Source organism: Mustelus asterias, chromosome 1, assembly GCF_964213995.1.
Source record: "Mustelus asterias chromosome 1, sMusAst1.hap1.1, whole genome shotgun sequence".
In the NCBI taxonomy this organism is placed as follows: domain Eukaryota; kingdom Metazoa; phylum Chordata; class Chondrichthyes; order Carcharhiniformes; family Triakidae; genus Mustelus; species Mustelus asterias.
The window spans coordinates 18,993,928-19,011,820 of NC_135801.1; the positions used below are offsets into that span (position 1 = coordinate 18,993,928).

General features: G+C 46.7%; 1 protein-coding gene across 1 annotated transcript in view; it reads left to right on the forward strand.

The window, feature by feature from the left end:
* LOC144497645 (serine/threonine-protein kinase 32B-like) overlaps positions 1-17,893 on the forward strand; it is a 193,363-nt gene that overhangs the window by 75,673 nt on the left and 99,797 nt on the right. The window contains exon 3 of the mRNA XM_078222893.1: positions 6,675-6,848. Coding sequence (XP_078079019.1) covers positions 6,675-6,848 — 174 coding nt within the window. The remainder of the gene's footprint in view (positions 1-6,674; positions 6,849-17,893) is intronic.

The following is a 17,893-nucleotide window of genomic DNA, read 5'->3' on the forward strand; positions in this document are numbered from 1 at the left end:
TTTTGTCTTGAATTGCCACAGCATCCAAATTTCTATATAAACTCTCAGGTACTCAGTCCCCAACAGAATACTATGGTTTCCAAAGGCTGGAAATAATGACACCAAACTTGTGACTGCTTTTGATCTCTGGCTTTTCTCAAGCCAATTTCATCCAATCTTCCTGTTACAGGTCTGCATTTAACTTCAGTGAATAATAGCCTGCTCCAATAATATTTTCTCATAGTTTCTTTGACTTCAAACCTCCTGGAGCTTATTTTTCATTCCTTAGTTTCTAAAACTAACTGTCTTTTGCTTCTCTGAAACTTGCTTTCTTGCTCATTACTCCATTGTGTGGCTTTCCTGTAGGACTCTCAGAGCTCTTCCGTCTCCAGTATCCTATCTGTAATTGCCTGGTTGCAGTTAAACACCAAAACGCTAAAGGTCTTCTCCCTAAAAGTGGCTACTGGTTGCTAAGCAACATCTCATTCTTTCTCCAAGCTCACATTTACTTTTTCTGTTACAATAGAACCACAGTTTGAACTGAAATCAAAAACACATTCAAGCACATTTGTCTAACATGAACCTAACTAGAGTTGTACCCTTCCCTACACTAAATTAAACCCATTTAAATCTATACCTTATTTCTAATATTTAACAATGCAATTATAGATCACTTAAACATACCTCTGTTTCCTGATAAATCCCACAATGGACCCAGACCATAAGATATGGGAGCAGAATTAGACCATTCAGCCTATTGAGTCTGTTCCAGCATCAATCATGGTTGATAAGTTTCTCAACCCCATTCTCCTGCATTTTCTCTGTAACCTTTGATCCCTTTACCAATCAAGAACCTATCTATCTCTGTCTTAAAGACACTCATTGGCCTGACCTCCACAGCCTTCTGTGGCAATGAATTCCACAGATTCACCACCGTCTGGCTGAAGAAATTCCTCCTCATCCCAGTCAGGTCTGGAGTGCAGGCCACAGGCTTTTGACCTGAGTGGACAGTGCCCTTCAAAGGACCTGTTGAAAATTGGAAAACCCAGGAATGGAGTTGGGAAACCCGGAATCGGGTCATGGCTACCATTTCTAAAGGGAGCCTGAGTCATCCCGACTAAATGAAAATCCAAGGGGAGCGGCGATTCTCCCAGCACGTTGCACAGCGGGCCGGAAGACTTAAGCGAAGGCTGTTTAGTGGGCTTCCCACTGGACTGGACTCCACGGTCCACTGGATTTCTAGCGCTGTCGGCTCCATACCAAAAATAGGCGTGGAAAATTTTGTTATTGGAGATTAGTATATCATTAGTGGGCTTGGGATTGAAGTCTCCGGGCACGTTAGCTTCTTTCACCCCCACCCTGCCCAGGGGTGTTTCACTCCAGCAGGGTTTACAACAGCTCCCCACTAGCAGGCAGCTGGCGGTCCGACCATGCTGGGGCGAAGGGGGTCCATGGAGGCCTCCCAGGAGGTCAAGGGTAAGGTGGGTTGCTGCCTGGGCATTTCTAATCTGGCAGTGCCAGCCTGGCTCCCTGGAACTGCCCAAGGCCGGCAATACCCAGGGAGCACCTTGACACTGGGATTAGTGACAGAGGGAGGGTGGCAAGCGATTGGGACTAACCATCGGGGTGGGGGGGGGCGGGGGGTGTTCGGGACTGCAGGGGTGGGGGGAGATCGAGATGGGCGGAGGTTGGGGGTTTGGGGCTGACCTGGGCACATTCAGGAGGCCAGCGATTCGGGGGTGGGGGGGGAGGGGGGGTGGTGGCGGTCACACAGTCAGTAATGCAGGGTCGCGCGGCTGGCCAGCAATTGAGTTGGCCGGTGATAGGGAGGGTGGAATTGCGAACTATTGCGAATGTGCCGATCTTGGTGCTGACAGATTGGCGCATGCTCAGTGGCCTGCTCAGCACTATGGTGCCGGCCTCTCCAGCGGCAGTAGGCCCTGCCCACAGATTTTCAGCCTGATTCACGCTCGGGATCTCTGTGATGCACAGAGTGTGGAAGAGTCATTTTGAAAATCCCACTGAAAAGACCAGCGGGATTTACTCCAGTTTTTACGTGAATTCGGCACTTAGAATTTTTTTGGTAGAATCCCATCGCAGATTACTACACTGGCTAAATTATTTTTGTCTATTCAAAGTCTCTATATTTCACATAATCACATCAGTAGAAAGTCATCACAGAGGAAGCAGTAGCAATAGAACTATGTGGATGGCTCAGTGGATAAATACACAATATGGTATGATACTGAGACATACAGGAAGATTTCAAACTCAATTCCAAGTCTGTCCTGACTTAACAAACCTCAATGACAGCAAAAATAAAACAATAAATTGGTCTCAACGTCCTATGGTTTGAAAGAAGATACATCAATGCTTCCACTGCATCATTAGCCTGCGATCTATGCTGGATGTGTGTTACATTGGCCCAGGGCAAAGCCAGGTTCACTTATCAGAGCTGATGTGGTGTGTATCCAATTCCTGACATCGGCATGTGGTACTCAACTCATCCTTGTGGGTTTCTACTGAAATGTGATACTTACTCAACCCTTAGTTCACGCATGTTTGCCTTAATTTTCAGTTCTGTGCTGAGAGAGTGCTGGCAGGTGATACTTTTCTCCTACTTGGAAGAGCTGTTGTGCTTTTAAAAATTCAGATACGGGGATGAGACCTTCGCTGGCTAGACCAGCATTTATTGCCCATCCCTAATTGCCCTTGAGAAGGTGGTAGTGAGCTGCCTTCTTGGACCACCGTTTGTTATTTACTCAGTCTCTGGTTATCCAGTCTTGGCAAGTGTTACGTATCCAGTCCATGGGCGGGATTTTATGGCCTCATTCCTCCCGAAACCGTAAAGTCCTGCACGAGATCAACGGACCTTCCTCTTGTCCGCCCCTCGCCTGCTCCGATTCCGCGGCGGGCGGGGAGGTAAAATTCCAGCCCATGAGTTCTCTGGTGATATAATCTCACTGTATGATAACAACCTAATCTCAGTTAGTACATTTATAAATTGTAGCATGGAAACGGGTATTGGCCATTATTTTACAAAGCACCATTGGCTGGGTAGAACTTCACTGTGGTTGAGTGAAGATCATGAAACTGGCACAGGAGCTGCTTCACAGTTTGCCATACTTCATAGCCAGGAGTAACGTGTATGGTTAAAATAACTGGGCACATGAGAATTATATTTACCTGTATTTTCTGTGTATATTAAGTATTTTGTGTAAGTTTAGCAAATGAAGCTAAAAATGTATACTCATAGCCACTCCTTTGGCCAGTTGGCAATTTCTATTGGATGACACTGATCTAATCTTCACTTGTATGTAAGATTTATAATGGCACAGTGGTTGAACCAGGGACCCAGGTTCAACTCCAGCCTCGGGTCACTGTCTGTGTGGAGTTTGAACATTCTCCCCGTGTCTGCATGGGTTTCCTCCAGGTGCTGTGGTTTCCTCCCACAGTCCAAAGATGTACAGGTTAGGTTGATTAGTCGTGCTAAATTGCCCCTTAATGTCAGGAGGATTAGCAGAGTAAATATGTGGGGTTACAGGAATCAGGCCTAGGTGGGATTGTGGTCGGTGCAGACTCAATGGGCTGAATGGCCTCCTTCTGTACTGTAGGAGTCTATGAGTCTATGGATTCTATTAGTAGCATAATGCCATAATGCAGTGTTTACTGAATCTCTACCAGTGTAATCTCAAGTAACATCAAAAAACATATTGGGCAGAATTTTCCCGTCACATCCCCCATGGGAATCACAGCAGGCAGGGACGGACCATGCAAAGGTGCGTTAACCTCAGGTGGGAACTTCCAGCCTTGGGGCAAGTGTGGTCGGAAATTCCCGCCATTAGAACAGCACCAGCATATGTGCTATAAATATATATGTGATATTTATGCAATCTCTGGTAATACAGTGCCTTTGATGAGGCACAAACTACCATGTTTGTGTCTGTAATCTCTGTGTTTGGCAAATATCTTTATTTTGATTCTTTTCATAACTCCAAATAATCTCAGTTGTCCTTTATAGAAACATAGAAAATAGAAGCAGGTGGAGTCCATTCGGCCCTTCGAGCCTGCTCCGCCTTTCATTATAATCATAGTTAATCATCAAATTCAGTATCCTGATCCCCCCCCCCTTTCCTCTCTATATCCCTTGATCCCTTTAGCCCCAAGGGCTATATCTATAGAACATAGAAAATATCAACTCTGCACAGCACAATTTTGTAGTAAATGAAGATTGTTTTGATTTTTTATTAATTCTGATCTTCTTGCTAACATTTGTGTATCAGGGTGACCAATTTCCTTGCAATTAGAAATCCATATCACTGTCCAGGTACTTGTTGATTCTGTAAAATAGCTCTCAATTTCTCTAATCATATGTTGAAGCTTAGAAGAGCATTGCCATTATGGTGGTATGCCTAGGACATTGTATCAAGCCTCTTTGCAGACAAGGGTATGTTTGATAATATTAGAACATAGAACATAGAACAGTACAACACAGAACAGGCCCTTCGGCCCACGATGTTGTGCCGAGCTTTATCTGAAATCTTCTGAATATTCTGAATATAAATGTGACTGTGACATTCTATGGTAGGTCATAGCTGGCATTGCCTAACTAACTCTTTTATTAGTAGCTGAAAAGGTGAAAAATATTGTACGACAGTTGTACGATAGTTCAAGCATCTCCTTTTCCAGTATTGGTTTTTTTTCTTTATTCATACATGGGACATGGGCATCACCGGCGAGGCCAGTATTTATTGCCCATCTCTAATTGCCCTTGAGAAGATGGTGGTGAGCTGCCTTCTTGAATCACTGCAATCCACGTGAATTTCTGCAGTGTAGATAGTACACACTGCTGCTACTGCACGTTGATAGTGGCAGGAATCGATGTTTGTGGATTTGATGCCAATCAAGCGGGCTGCTTTGTCCTGGATGGTGTCGAGCTTCTTGAGTGTTATTGGAGCTGCACCCATCCAGGCAAGTGGGGAGTATTCCATCACACTCCTGACTTGCACCTTGTGGATGGTGGGCAGGCTTTGGGGAATCAGGAGGTGAGTTACTTGCCGCACTAGCCCTAGTTTCTGACCTGCTCTTGTAGCCATTGTGTTTATGTGGCGAGTCCAGTTGAGTTTCTGGTCAACTAATCTCAAGAATGTTGACAATGGGGGATTCCGTGATGGTGACAAGTGTCAAGAGGCAGTGGGTAGATTGTCTTTATTGGCGATTATTATTACCTGGCATTTGTGTGGCACGAATGCTACTTGTGATATTCTGGACCAATGTTGTACCTGTGAATGAAGTGCTTAGCTTAAGACTCCAGGACGAGAGCAGAATGTGTTTCCTCCCATGGAGTAGGTGAAAATCCCTTTATTTATTTTTTTGCCATTCTTGCTCATCTGTTGTGACTGTACAAAATGCAAGTGCCTGGAATGGCTGCATGCATTCTCTGGGTTAGCGATTTGTACAACATCTTGAGAAATGGCATGAGTGGCTAAAAATGGCTGTTGCTGTTTTCCCAGGAGCTTCTGTGACTTGCTGCCAAAGGTATGCCAGGGGATCAGGAGAGCCCTGCAGCAGTTCAGGCATCAGAGCCAGAAGATGTAGAATAATTCAGGCATTTCCAGGTTTTCTGCATTAAAATGAGGAGCACATTTTGTAAAAGAAAATGAACGCCTCTTTGTATGAAGGGAAACTAAGAGTTACTTGCTTTTATTTCTTTTTAATTTACAAATTTGATCAATAGCTTCGCAATCACCAAACACATGAAGCGACAACTTATACTCCTGACACCCAAGAAGAGATGGCTGTACATACGAGATGATTTAATTGGCTGGCTAGAAGCCTCAACAGTTTGATACTCATTGTGGGAATTAGGGAATGCATTCCCAACACCCTCATGATTCAGTAACATTTTTCCCGTACAGTAACAAATCAGCAAACATTATCATTTTTATCTCGACCGCAAGCTCCAAGAATACACGATATTTTGCTTTAGCATTAACAACTAAGGATATGTTTCAGTAGATTCATAAAAGATTTATTCCAAAATCTGTTTGAATAATTTTGAATGCTAGTTTACTCATCTGATGTGAAAATAGCACGAGGAAGACCCACATAATCATAAGCCTGGTCCATTGCTTTAAATGTTCTCCTACAAGTTCAATTGTGACTTTTAAGGGGCATCTGGACAAATACATGAATAAGATGGAAATAGAGGGATATGATCCCTGGAAGCATGAGGGGTTTTAGTTCAGACGGGCAGCATGGTCGGTGCAGGCTTGGAGGGCCAAAGGGCCTGTTCCTGTGCTGTAATTTTCTTTGTTCTTGTTCTTTGTAAGCTCGTCTTCATTATGGTGGCACAGTGGTTAGCACTGCTGTCTCCCAGTGCCAGGGGCCCAGGTTCCCGGCTTGGGCCACTGTGTGTGCAGAATCTGCACATTCTCCCTGTGTCTGCGTGGGTTTCCTCTGGGTGCTTCGGTTTCCTCCCACGGTCCGAAAGATGTGCTGGTTAGGTGCATCGGCCATGCTAAATCCTCCCTCAGTGTACCCGAACAGGCGCTGGAGTGTGGCGACTAGGGGATTTTCACAGTAACTTCATTGCAGTGTCAATGTAAGCCTACTCATGACAATAATAAATAAAGTTCGATAAGCAAGCTTACCATTCATATTCATGCTTTAAAAGAAGTGTATTTTTTTTTCAGGTATTCATTCCAAGATGAGGAAGACATGTTTATGGTGGTTGATCTTTTGCTGGGTGGAGATTTACGCTATCATTTGCAGCAAAATGTACATTTCAATGAAGAAGCAGTGAAACTCTATATCTGCGAACTCGCTCTAGCCCTCGACTATCTGCAGAGCTATCATATTATCCACAGGTTAGTAACATTTGAAATAGATAGTTAAAAGCCTGCCTTGTTGATTTAGTTTTCAGTTTTGAACTAGCTTTGTGTGCCAGTCAGTTGGTAGCACTCCTGCCTCTGGTTCAGCAGGTTGTAGGTTTAGGTCCATTCTTGGACATTAGGACAGAAATCTAGGCTGACACTACCATACCGAGCTTCCATGTTGGAAGTTTCATCTTTTGGACAACACATTAAACCACGGCTCCATCTCCCCTCTTGGGTAAATGTAAAAGACTTCATGGCATTATATTAAAGAGGATTTATCCACATGTCCTGGTCAATATTTATTTCATCCTCACTCAATTTTATTAAAATACTGAAAATTGGCATTCGTACGTTGCTATTATGGGAGTTTCATGTGTCTTTCCTACATTGCAACAGTGTTTCATTGGCTTTAAAGCACTTTGGAATGTTCTGAGGTTGTAAAAGATACTTTATATATGCATATCTTTCTATTTTTGTGAGGATCAGACTCAGTAATAATGAATATCCAGCATCCTACACACTCATCAAAAGCTATAGCATGAATTATGGGGCATGCAAAATGTGTGTAAAATAATTTTCTTCAACAGGACTGGTTTAACAGAAAACATTAAGTTCCAATTTTATTAATTGATACTTCTGGATGCATCTTGAAATCTTCTTCCTCAGTTCTCCGCCCAAAGGGCAGATCCGACCCAAAGTGCCACAATCTTCGCCATAGAAAAGGCAAGGAGACAGGTCCTGAATTTAATTCAACCGAAACGGGTATCAAGCCCCATGCTTTCGACACCTATCTGATCCACACCAACCATTCAGCTACCATGTCCCACCATGCCCACGAGGACTCCAAGTTGCTACGGCAACATAGACCTTTACGTGCATGTTGTAGCTCAGAGCTATGGATTGTGATGGTAGAGGCTCCAATTTATTCCATGACATAGAATCACAGAATCCCGACAGTACAGAAGGAGGCCATTTGGCCCATCGAGTATGTACCAACCACAATCCCACCCAGGCCCTATTCCCGCAACCCCACACATTTACCCTGCTAATCCGCCTGACACTAGGAGCAATTTAGCATGGCCAATCAACCTAACTCGCACATCTTTGGAGTGTGAGAGGAAACCGGAGTACCCGGAGGAAACCCATGCAGACACGGGGAGAATGTGCAAACTCCACACAGACAGTGATCCAAGCTGGGAATTGAACCCAGGTCCCTGGCACTGTGAGTGCTAACCACTCTGTCACCCTGCTACCCAAATGGCTAATGAGTAATCTCTCCCGTTCTTACCACCTACCAGTGGCAGATTTTGGATCGATTTGCAAGTTGATTTTCAAACCTGTTTGACCGTGCAATGTTTGACAGCTAAGAAATACTGAAGTGGGACTTGAAACCAGAGCTTCTGGCTCAGAGGCGGGATACTACACACAGTGCTACAAGACCTCCCCATACTGAAGTATACCGTACAAAATTAATGGAGGTGTTTGCAGTAATAATGATGAGTTCCTTCATTGAGTTTACCACAGCGGAAGAAAGCAATAACTGCCGGAGGTGTGGATGGTTGTGCAGTTTTTCTTATAAGGGAAATAAATGCTAGCTGGTAGTGAAGTATTCTATTCAGTACATAGTGGGAGAAATATGTTCATATAGAACCACATCTAGCTGCGCTAAGCTGGCTATGTTGATTCCCTGGCGGCTTGGAGCACAGTGGGTTACTGTCTGTGTGATCCACATTCTTCAATAATATCATGGTGCATTGAAACTGTCATAAATAAGTGATTCAACTTCACGGCCCTGGAACAATAAAGGTAAAAATATGTCACACCAGCAAATTATGAGTTCAATACTTCTGTATTTTACATCTTATTGTGGTACGTTTTTCTTGTTTAGGTAATGAAAATGCTGTCAGGTATTATTTAAATAAAGATCAAATGTGTGCACTAAATACTTTATTTCAAAGCCCTACTGTTCTTTGCACTGTGCTTAGATGGGTGCAGTAACAATGGCTCGAGATGATGATGTTAAAATCCATGATATTTGAAGGCTTTCGGAGCACTTGAGTTGTATAAAAGTTGCACTCAATGGAATCCGCACATTACCAAACAGAATGTCGACATTAGTAACATGACTTGGTTGTTAGAATGTTTTGTAAACATTCAGGCTGATATTATAGTTGTTACATTGGAGATAATGAGGACACTGTTACCCAAATGGTGCACTCAGAGTAGTGTAAGTACAGACAGCATACCCAGACATGCATCTCATCCATTGGAAAAGAAGACCCAATCACCCATATGCAAGATGTCAAATTCTGTGAATCCCAAAATGATTTTGTATTTTCCGCCGACACATTACATGAATAGTAGGCTTGTGGTGTAATGGATAGCATCCCTGCCTCTGAGCCAGAAGCTTCTGGTTCAAGTCCCACTCCAGGACTTGATGTCCAAGAAAAGTGATTTCATAGCAGGGCCAAACAGATTGTCACTCTGCAAATTCTTCCAACACATGGCAGGTGGTAAGAACGGGAGAGATACCTGGTTAGCCATGTGATGGAAAGGAAGGGGGGAGCCTCTACCATCACTATCCATAGCTCTAATGAACATGTTAAAAATGCATGTTGCCACAATGAAATGGACTTGCTGAGTGAACTGTACCACACACTGCCACCATATTTTTATTGGTTCATGGGATGTGAGCATCACTTGCTGGGTCAGCATTTATTGCCCATCCCTAATTGCCCTGAACTGAATGACTTATGAAGCCATTTCAGAGGGCATTTAAGAGCCAACCATATTGCTGTGCATCTGCAGTCACGTGTAGGCCAGACCAGGTAAGGGTGGTTGATTTCCTTCTCTAAACGACATTAGTGAACCAGATGGATTTTTACAACAATCAGCAATGGTTTCATGGTCAACATTAGACTTGTAATTCCAGATTTTTATTGAATTCAATTTCAACATGGTTGGATTGGAACTGGGGTCCCTAGACCACTACCCTGGGTCTCTAGAATATCAGTCCAGTGACAATACCACTGCACCATCACCTCCCCTAAATGTATGCATTGAATTATATCCTTGAATTTCATTGTGTTACTCAAAACTGTCTCTCATTGAATTTCCATATGTTTTCTGATTTCTTAGTTTTGCTCAACAGTTTAAACAGATGTACCTCTGGGTATCAGTGCTGTTTACATTCTAAACCTGAGATTAAGAGCTTTTTTACCATGTTGTAATTTAATTCAGTGATTGACTTTTCCTTTTCACACTGCTGTTGCTGCATTATATTTTTCATATTATTTTATTAAACTCTTTGCAACTTAATGTACGCAGTAGAACTCCCTTCGTACAAATCTATAGTCGCAACATTATTGTTCTGATTTGATTTATTATTGTTACATGTATTAGTATACAGTGAAAAGTATTGTTTCTTGCACGCTATACAGACAATGCATATTGTACATGGAGAAGGAAAGGAGAGAGTGCAGAATGTAGTGTTACAGTCATGGCTAGGGTGTAGAGAAAGATCAACTTAATATAAGGTAGGTCCATTCAAAAGTCTGGTGGCAGCAGGGAAGAAGCTGTTCTTGAGTCGGTTGGTATGTGACCTCAGACTTTTGTATCTTTATCCCGACGGAAGAAGATCGAAGAGAGTGGGGGCGATTCTCCCACCCAACTAGTTTTCTAGCACAGCGGGGTGGGAGAATCTCCCGTCCGGGCATGCACAGGATTTGCGCACGCATTTCCGCAGAGCGTGCATCTCCCAACCCCGGATTTCCGGTGCCGTCAGATCCGCACTGGAAGCTGGCAGGAAGAAGAATAAGTTATTTTTATTTAAATGACATTAAAATTAGATGTGATTAGTGGACCTGGGACTGAAGTCTCTGGGCCCGCTAGCCCCTCCCACCCGCCAGAGTGTTTCACTCAAGTGGGGTTTACACTAGTTCCCCACTTTTGGGGAATTATCAAGATGACCCCGCTGGAGTGAAGAAGGCAATTGCGGCCCCCCCAGAGGGTTGGGTGGTGGGGGGGTGGTGCCTCCTGGGCATGGGCACCCTGGCAGTGCCAGCCTGTGCTCCCTGGCACTGCCCAAGGGGTAAATTGGCCATGTCAGGGGGCGCTTTGGCACTGGCTATCGGGCATGGGGCTGTGCCAAGGCGAGGGCCTATTGGGGTGGGGCCTAGGGGGCAATTGGTGAGGGCGGGGGGTCCCGCTGCCACTCTGCATGGGGGTAGGATGAAGGTCAGCGATCGGGGTGGGGGGGGGGGGTTCAGCCAGGGGGCTGGGTCTGCTGGGAGGTCTGCCTGGGTGGAGGTGGGGGGGGGAAAGCTATTTTGGGTAGGGGCTGGAGATTAGGGCGGCCCAGGATGGGGTCGGGCGGGGCGCAACTAGGCTGCGGGGAGGGGGTATGGGGGGGAAGCAGTGTGGGGGCCCTGGGCTGACCAGTGATCAAGTTCACCAGCAAACGGGGGGCTGATAGTTGGAGCCACTGCGCATGCACTGAGGCTCGCTGGTTTCAGGCTCTCCAGCGTGAATAGGCCCAGCCCCCTGAAATGTAATGATATTCACGTTGGTGGCCTCTGAGTGCACAGAGTGTGGGCGATTCGAGTGTGAAGTCCCACTGAAAAAAACAGCATGAATTACTCCAGTTTTCCTGCGAATTCAGCACTTTGAATTTTTTTTGGAAGAATTCCACCCAGTATGTCCGAGGTGCGCGGGGTCTTTGATTATGCTGGCTGCTTTTCTGAGGCAGCGGGAAGTGTAGACAGAGCCAATGGATGGGAGGCTGGTTTGTGTGATGGACTGGGCTTTGTTCATGACCCATTGTGGTTTCTTGCGGTCTTGGACAGAGCAGGAGCCGTACCAAGCTGTGATACAACTGGAAAGAATACCAGTGGCTGTAATTACACAAAGCAACATAACCATTTGACTGGCTTTTTCAATGGCGGTTAGAAATTTGAAGGGCAGCAAGGGAAGAAATGTGTTCCCCTTTCGAAGCTTGCTGCCCACTTTTACTTTCCCAGAACTTTAATATTCCACCTCCTTGCAGAAAAGAGACCACAGTTGTTTTTCTGGGTGGCATGATTCTTTAAAGTACATTAATGGCACACATTTAATCATCGAGGCTTCTAGGCAACAACCCCATGGATGTAAGAATAGCAAAGGCTTTTATTCCACCAATGGAAAGATGGGTTTAGGACAACAGGAATGTAGGCAAATTAATGATGCCATGCCCACCCCATCCCTATAACCCGATGCATTTACCATGGCTAATCTACTAAACGTGGATGGCACGGTGACACAGTGGTTAGCACTGCTGCCTCACAGCGCCAGGGACCCGAATTCAATTCCCAGCTTGAGTGACTGTCTGTGTGGAGTTTGCATGTTCTCCCCGTGTCTGCGTGGATTCCCTCCCGGGTGCTCCGGTTTCCTCCCACAGGTGGACTGATTATGCTAAATTACCCTTGGTGTCAGGGGGAGTAGCTAGGGTAAATACATGGGGTTATGGGGATAGGGCCTGGTGGGATTGTGGTCGGTGCAGACTCGATAGGCCAAATGGCCTCCTTCTGCACTCTAGGATTCTATTCTGTGATTTATTTAAATAATTGAAGTAAGTTCCCCAGCTGCCTTGGGAGGATTTGAACTCATGTCACTGAATTATTGGTTCAGTCCTTTAAAAGTTGCTAGCAGTCTCCCCTGTAATCATTAAATTGCTATTGGTAACCATCCTGCTATCATTTGCAATGCTGTATATATCCTTTATTGCTGTCTTTGAAACTTCTATTTATTCCATTCAGTGGAAGATTCAATGAAAAATGCATGTGGAATTCAAAAACAGAACATCATTAACCAAATGGAATTGTTCTCGATATAGGCTCATCTCCGAGGTCAGATTGAGATCCTTAAAATAATGAAGGGTCTGGTGTCATTCCACATGAATGGATTACTTTGTGTTGGAAGATTGGGGAGGAACACAGAATATATATACTTGCACAAGCATTGAGCTAGATTCTGAGCGAAATTCTGATGAAAGATCATCAACCTGAAACATTAGCCAGAATTTTATGTTGCTCGGGCGCCCGACCATGAAACGCGTAAAGATCATGTGGGAAGACATTGGGGGGAATTTTACCATTTTGAGTCTAAGTGCCAAATCCGGGCGTCAAATAGATCCGCGCCTGGAATCCTCTTTCCAGCGCGCCCATACGCGTTTTGCCGGCTCCAGCCCGATCCACGCTGTGGGCGGGGCTTGGTGCTGGCGGACCGATCGGAGCTCTGAACTGCGCATGCGCAGTTCGAAAAAAATCTGACAGAGCGCCCAGGCGCGAAAGAAAGAAAAAGCAGAAAGCGGAGAGAGCGGCTCTCTGACGATCATCCTCTGGTTTGCGGGGGGGGGGGGGGGGGGGGGGGGGGTGGGGGAGGGGAGGGGGTGTGACCGATCATCCCCTGGGGGGGGAGGAGAGGGGGTGTGACGTATCATCCTCGGGTCGGGGGGGGGGGGGGTCCGCTGCCAGTCTGCGGCCGATCGGTGGGGAGGGAGGGGGCAGGAGGGTCCGCCGCCGCCACCCTGCAGGCGATCCCTCCTCCCCACCGGAGGATCAAATCCCTCCTGCCGGAGTGGGCATGCAGCCATGCCATCCCACAAAACCTTCAGGATGAAGCGATTCCTCACTAAGAAGATGAAGCAGAACCGGCCGATTCCACAGTGGCTCCACATGAAAACCGGCGACAAGATCAGTACAATCCCAAGAGGAGACACTGGAGAAGGACCAAGCTGGGCCTGTAAAGGGATACACCATCACTGGTACACTACCAGCCACAGATTACTCTTCCCTGCAGGGGCAAGAGAGCGGGAGAGATGGCTGTGGCTGGTAGTGTACCAGTGATGGTGTATCCCTTTACAGGCCCAGCTTGGTCCTTCTCCAGTGTCTCCTCTTGGACTTGTACTGATCTTGTAGCCGGTTTTCATGCGGATCCACTGGGGAATCGGCCGGTTCTGCTTCATCTTCTTAGCGAGGAATCGCTTCATCCTGAAGGTTTTGTGGGATGGCATGGCCGCACGTCCACTCCGGCAGGAGGGATCGGCCGCAGACAGGCAGCGGAACCCCCCCGACCAGAGGATGATACATCACACCCCCTCTCCTCTTCCCCCCGCCCCCCCAAGGGGATGATTGGTCACACCCCCTCCCCTCCCACCCCCTTCCCCAGAGGATGAGACGTCACACCCCCTCTCCTCCTCCCACCCCCCACCCCCCCATGCCTCCTCCTCCTCCCCCCCCCCCCCCCCCCCCCCCCCCGCCCCGGACCAGAGGATGACCTGGGTCAGAGAGCCGTTGCAGTCTCTGACCCCGCTCTTTGGAGGCTGCAGCAGCAACTTCGGACTTTTATTTTGCAGGTCGGTAACAGCGCGGATGCTGATCGGGCCAGAAGACGGTAAAGTGGGATTTGGCGGTAGAGTTGGGTGCGCGGTTCATTCAGTCAATTGAAATGCATGCAAATGTATTTAAATCGTCGGGCCGCCCGATTCGGGCGCAGGCCGGACCCGCGCTCGAATCGGGTGTCGGTAAAGCCGCGATCTGCTCGGATTCGGGTGCAGATCGCGTTAAAGGCCCGACGCCCAACTTTACCGCAATTTCGCGCCCAAAAACGGGTGCCAAAGTTTGGTAAAATCAGGCCCATTGGGCGCGTATCCCAATGTCGTCACCCCCTCGTGCAATATCTCGGTGGACAAGGGCGTATGTGAGTTGGAATCGAACCCATTGACAATCGAGGCCAATTTACAATAATTATTACAGTTGAGTAGGAGTTTACGTTGCCCGTCTGCCTTTCTGGTTTAACATACAGGCAGCCTGTATGTTAAAGCTGCAACCTCAATCCAGGGCAGGATGGAAGTCAGGGCTCAAATAAAATTGACAAATGTGTCTGGGGACTGGGGTCTGTATGCGATTGCTCAGACACTCGTGGCTTAGTTTTTCCACTGTTATTTATTTTTTATAGGCCAGCAGCTTTTGCTGACAGCTCACAGTGCTGACCCCCCGAGGGAGCATAATGGAAGCACCACCCCCACCACTGTTTTTCAGTGCCTGCCCTCCCCTCTACACCCCCTACTGCTCTCAACGACTCCCCTCCGCTCCCCTATCCCTACTTGCCCCCCACTTGCCCCCCACTCCCCACTTGCCCCCACCCATTCCCCACTTCCCACTCTTCCTCCCTCCCTCCCTCCCCACTCCTCCTCCTCCCTCCTCCATCCCCCCTCCTGCTTTTGTAGGCTGGTTTACTTCACATTTTCAGCCTACACAGCTGGCGAGCAGCAATGTGAAAGAGAGGGCCAAGCGTTTAAGCCTCTCTCCGCCAGTACACAGCCTTCCCATCTGTAACACCTCAGCTGTGCCTCCTTGTAACCAACCACACATGGAAAGTCAGTCTCTAGGCTAAAGCTTTAGAGGATTGCAGAGGCAGTTTGGTTGGCAGGCATGCAGTGTGCAAGCCCAATGGCATGTGGACATGTCCTGGCACTCCAAACTTCCAGCTATGGATGAATAGCTCCACTGCCTTCTGGATACCTCGGGAAAGTTGAAGGCTAAAAGAGTAAATCCTGACTAGAATCCTGGAGAACAAAGGTGGACTGATAGTCTAAATATGCCATCTTTCTGGAAAATCCTGCAACCAAACCGGAAGATTACTCTCCTAGCTGACGGTTTCTGTCGATTCAGAGATGGTGGAGTAGGCTAATTCTGTCAGTACACACTCTTTGATAAATAAGCCAATGAAGTTTGTGCTGGCTGGGGCCTGTTCATGGAATGAATAACGGCTGTATATCCAAAGGCCTTCTCTACAGCTGCATTGGCCATTGTATCATGACCTACAGAGTGTCCAACATTCTGCTAGAAGGGCACCTGATAATGAGATAGAAAGATGTCTGACATCACCACTGACAACTGGAAGGCAGTCGTTGATGGCCGTGATCTCTGCAGGCTTCCAACCTGGAAAAAGTTAGAATAGGTGCACAGAAATGAAAAGCGCAGTTGGATGAGAAGAGGGTCCAGAGCAAAACAGAGGCCAGCATGCAGCAAATGCAGAGACTGCCATGCCCGAGAGGTACTCCAGATGGTGCCTCAGAGTTGGCCACCAGGGTGCAAACCATTGTCCTATGAGATGGATGTCTGCCAAAGCTGGAAGCTAGAAATATATCACTGCTTTTTCACTATTAAATGTAATACATTTATTTCCATTAATTGTTTCTAATTAAATATCATCAGTAAATTATTACTTCATACCAGAAACAGCAGTACATATATTTTCATAATTATAAACATTAATATTGCCAGAGAATGTTTATTTGATACATTCTTCTTCTGAGAAACTAATCAGCAGTAACATAAATCTCGCTTATAAAACCACAGCATTGTCGCACTTGTGATAACTCGTGTCACACACACGGGAGCCAGTCTGGTTTTGTGACGTCCCATAAGTGGGGAGGCTAAGGGTTCTGGCCTGTCCTCTCATACGCCCTCAGCTGTGGCTTTGTCTGTCAGTGACTTGCATTGTGGACCAGCCCATTAACCATCTGAAGGATCCTCCTGGTCTACTCCTGATCCGTGGACCACACTTGGAGAACCACTTGCTTCCTGGGTATTGAGGCATGAGGTAGCTATTGTACAGTGTCACTCCACAGACTGGGGTCTTATTTCAGGTAAACGTACGCTGAAATCTTGCTGCCGTCCACGCCAGCAAGATCTTACAACCCCACCAATGGTGCACCCCCCTTCTCTTCCCCGCCCCCACCGTGTGTTTCCCAGCAGCGAGAGGTGCATTCAGTGGGAAACCCTGTTAGGAAGGGTGGGACCATAAGATCCCACCACCAGCGAGCGACACACCACCTCCTACCACCACCAAACCCACCATGGCGAGGGAGAAAAAACCCACCCATAGGAACATAAAAGCAGGAATGGCCCCTGGAGCCTACTCCATCATTCAAGTTGATCATGGCTGATCTACCTCATCACTATCTTCCCGCACTATCTCCGTAGGCATCATGGTAGCACAGTGGTTAGCACTGCTGCCTCACAGCGCCAGGGACCTGGGTTCGATTCCTGGCTTGGGTCACTGACTGTGTGGAGTTTGCACATTCTCCCCGTGTCTGCGTGGGTTTCCTCCGCGTGCTCTGGTTTCCTTCCACACTTCAAAGATGTGTGGGTTAGGTGGATTGGTCATGCTAAATTGACCTTTAGTGTCAGGGGGTCTAGCTAGAATAAGTGCATGGGATTATGGGGATAGGGCCTGGGTGGGATTGTGATTGGTGCGGACTTGATGGGCTGAATGGCCACCTTCTGCACTGTAGGAATCTATGATATCCCTTGCTGTCATATGGACATGCGAACAAACAAAATAGGAGCAGAATTAGACCACTTGGCCCTTTGAGCTCGCTCCGCCATTCAATAAGATCATGGTTGATCTGCCTGTTCCACATTCCTGTCTACCCCCCCATGATGTTTGATGCCATTGGCGTTTAGAAATCTATCCATCTCTGCTTTGAACATACTGAGTGACTGAGCTTCCACAGCCCTGTGGGGTAGAGAGTTCCAAAGATTCACTGCGTTCAAACCTGGAATTTTCCATGGATTTTTGCTCCGTAGTGCGAGGTGGTTCTAAAGCGGTTAGCAATGGCTTTCTCAAAGAAATAATTTCAGGTAACCGTTTGCAATTCCTGATGTGTTTCCATTTCCACAATGAGCACAAGCTTCAAAAAGCAGTGTAATTTGCATAAAATTACAAACATTTTCCAAAACTGGCTGATTTACTGTGAGGAAATTACCACTTGTCCTGTACTCTGCGTTTCTTTTATCAGCAGAAACTGTGAGCTACGAGAGTAATCTTTCACTCCTAAGTGGTTGTAAGTCTATTTAGGCTCTCTTGTCTCCAAGATTTCATTTTGTACGAGAAAGGACAATTAGGGTAGTTAGACGCAAGTGCGCAGTAAATCTCTGGTTTTCGTGCTATTTGCGTGCAGGTACTCATTTGAAGGAAATAAAGGATTTTAG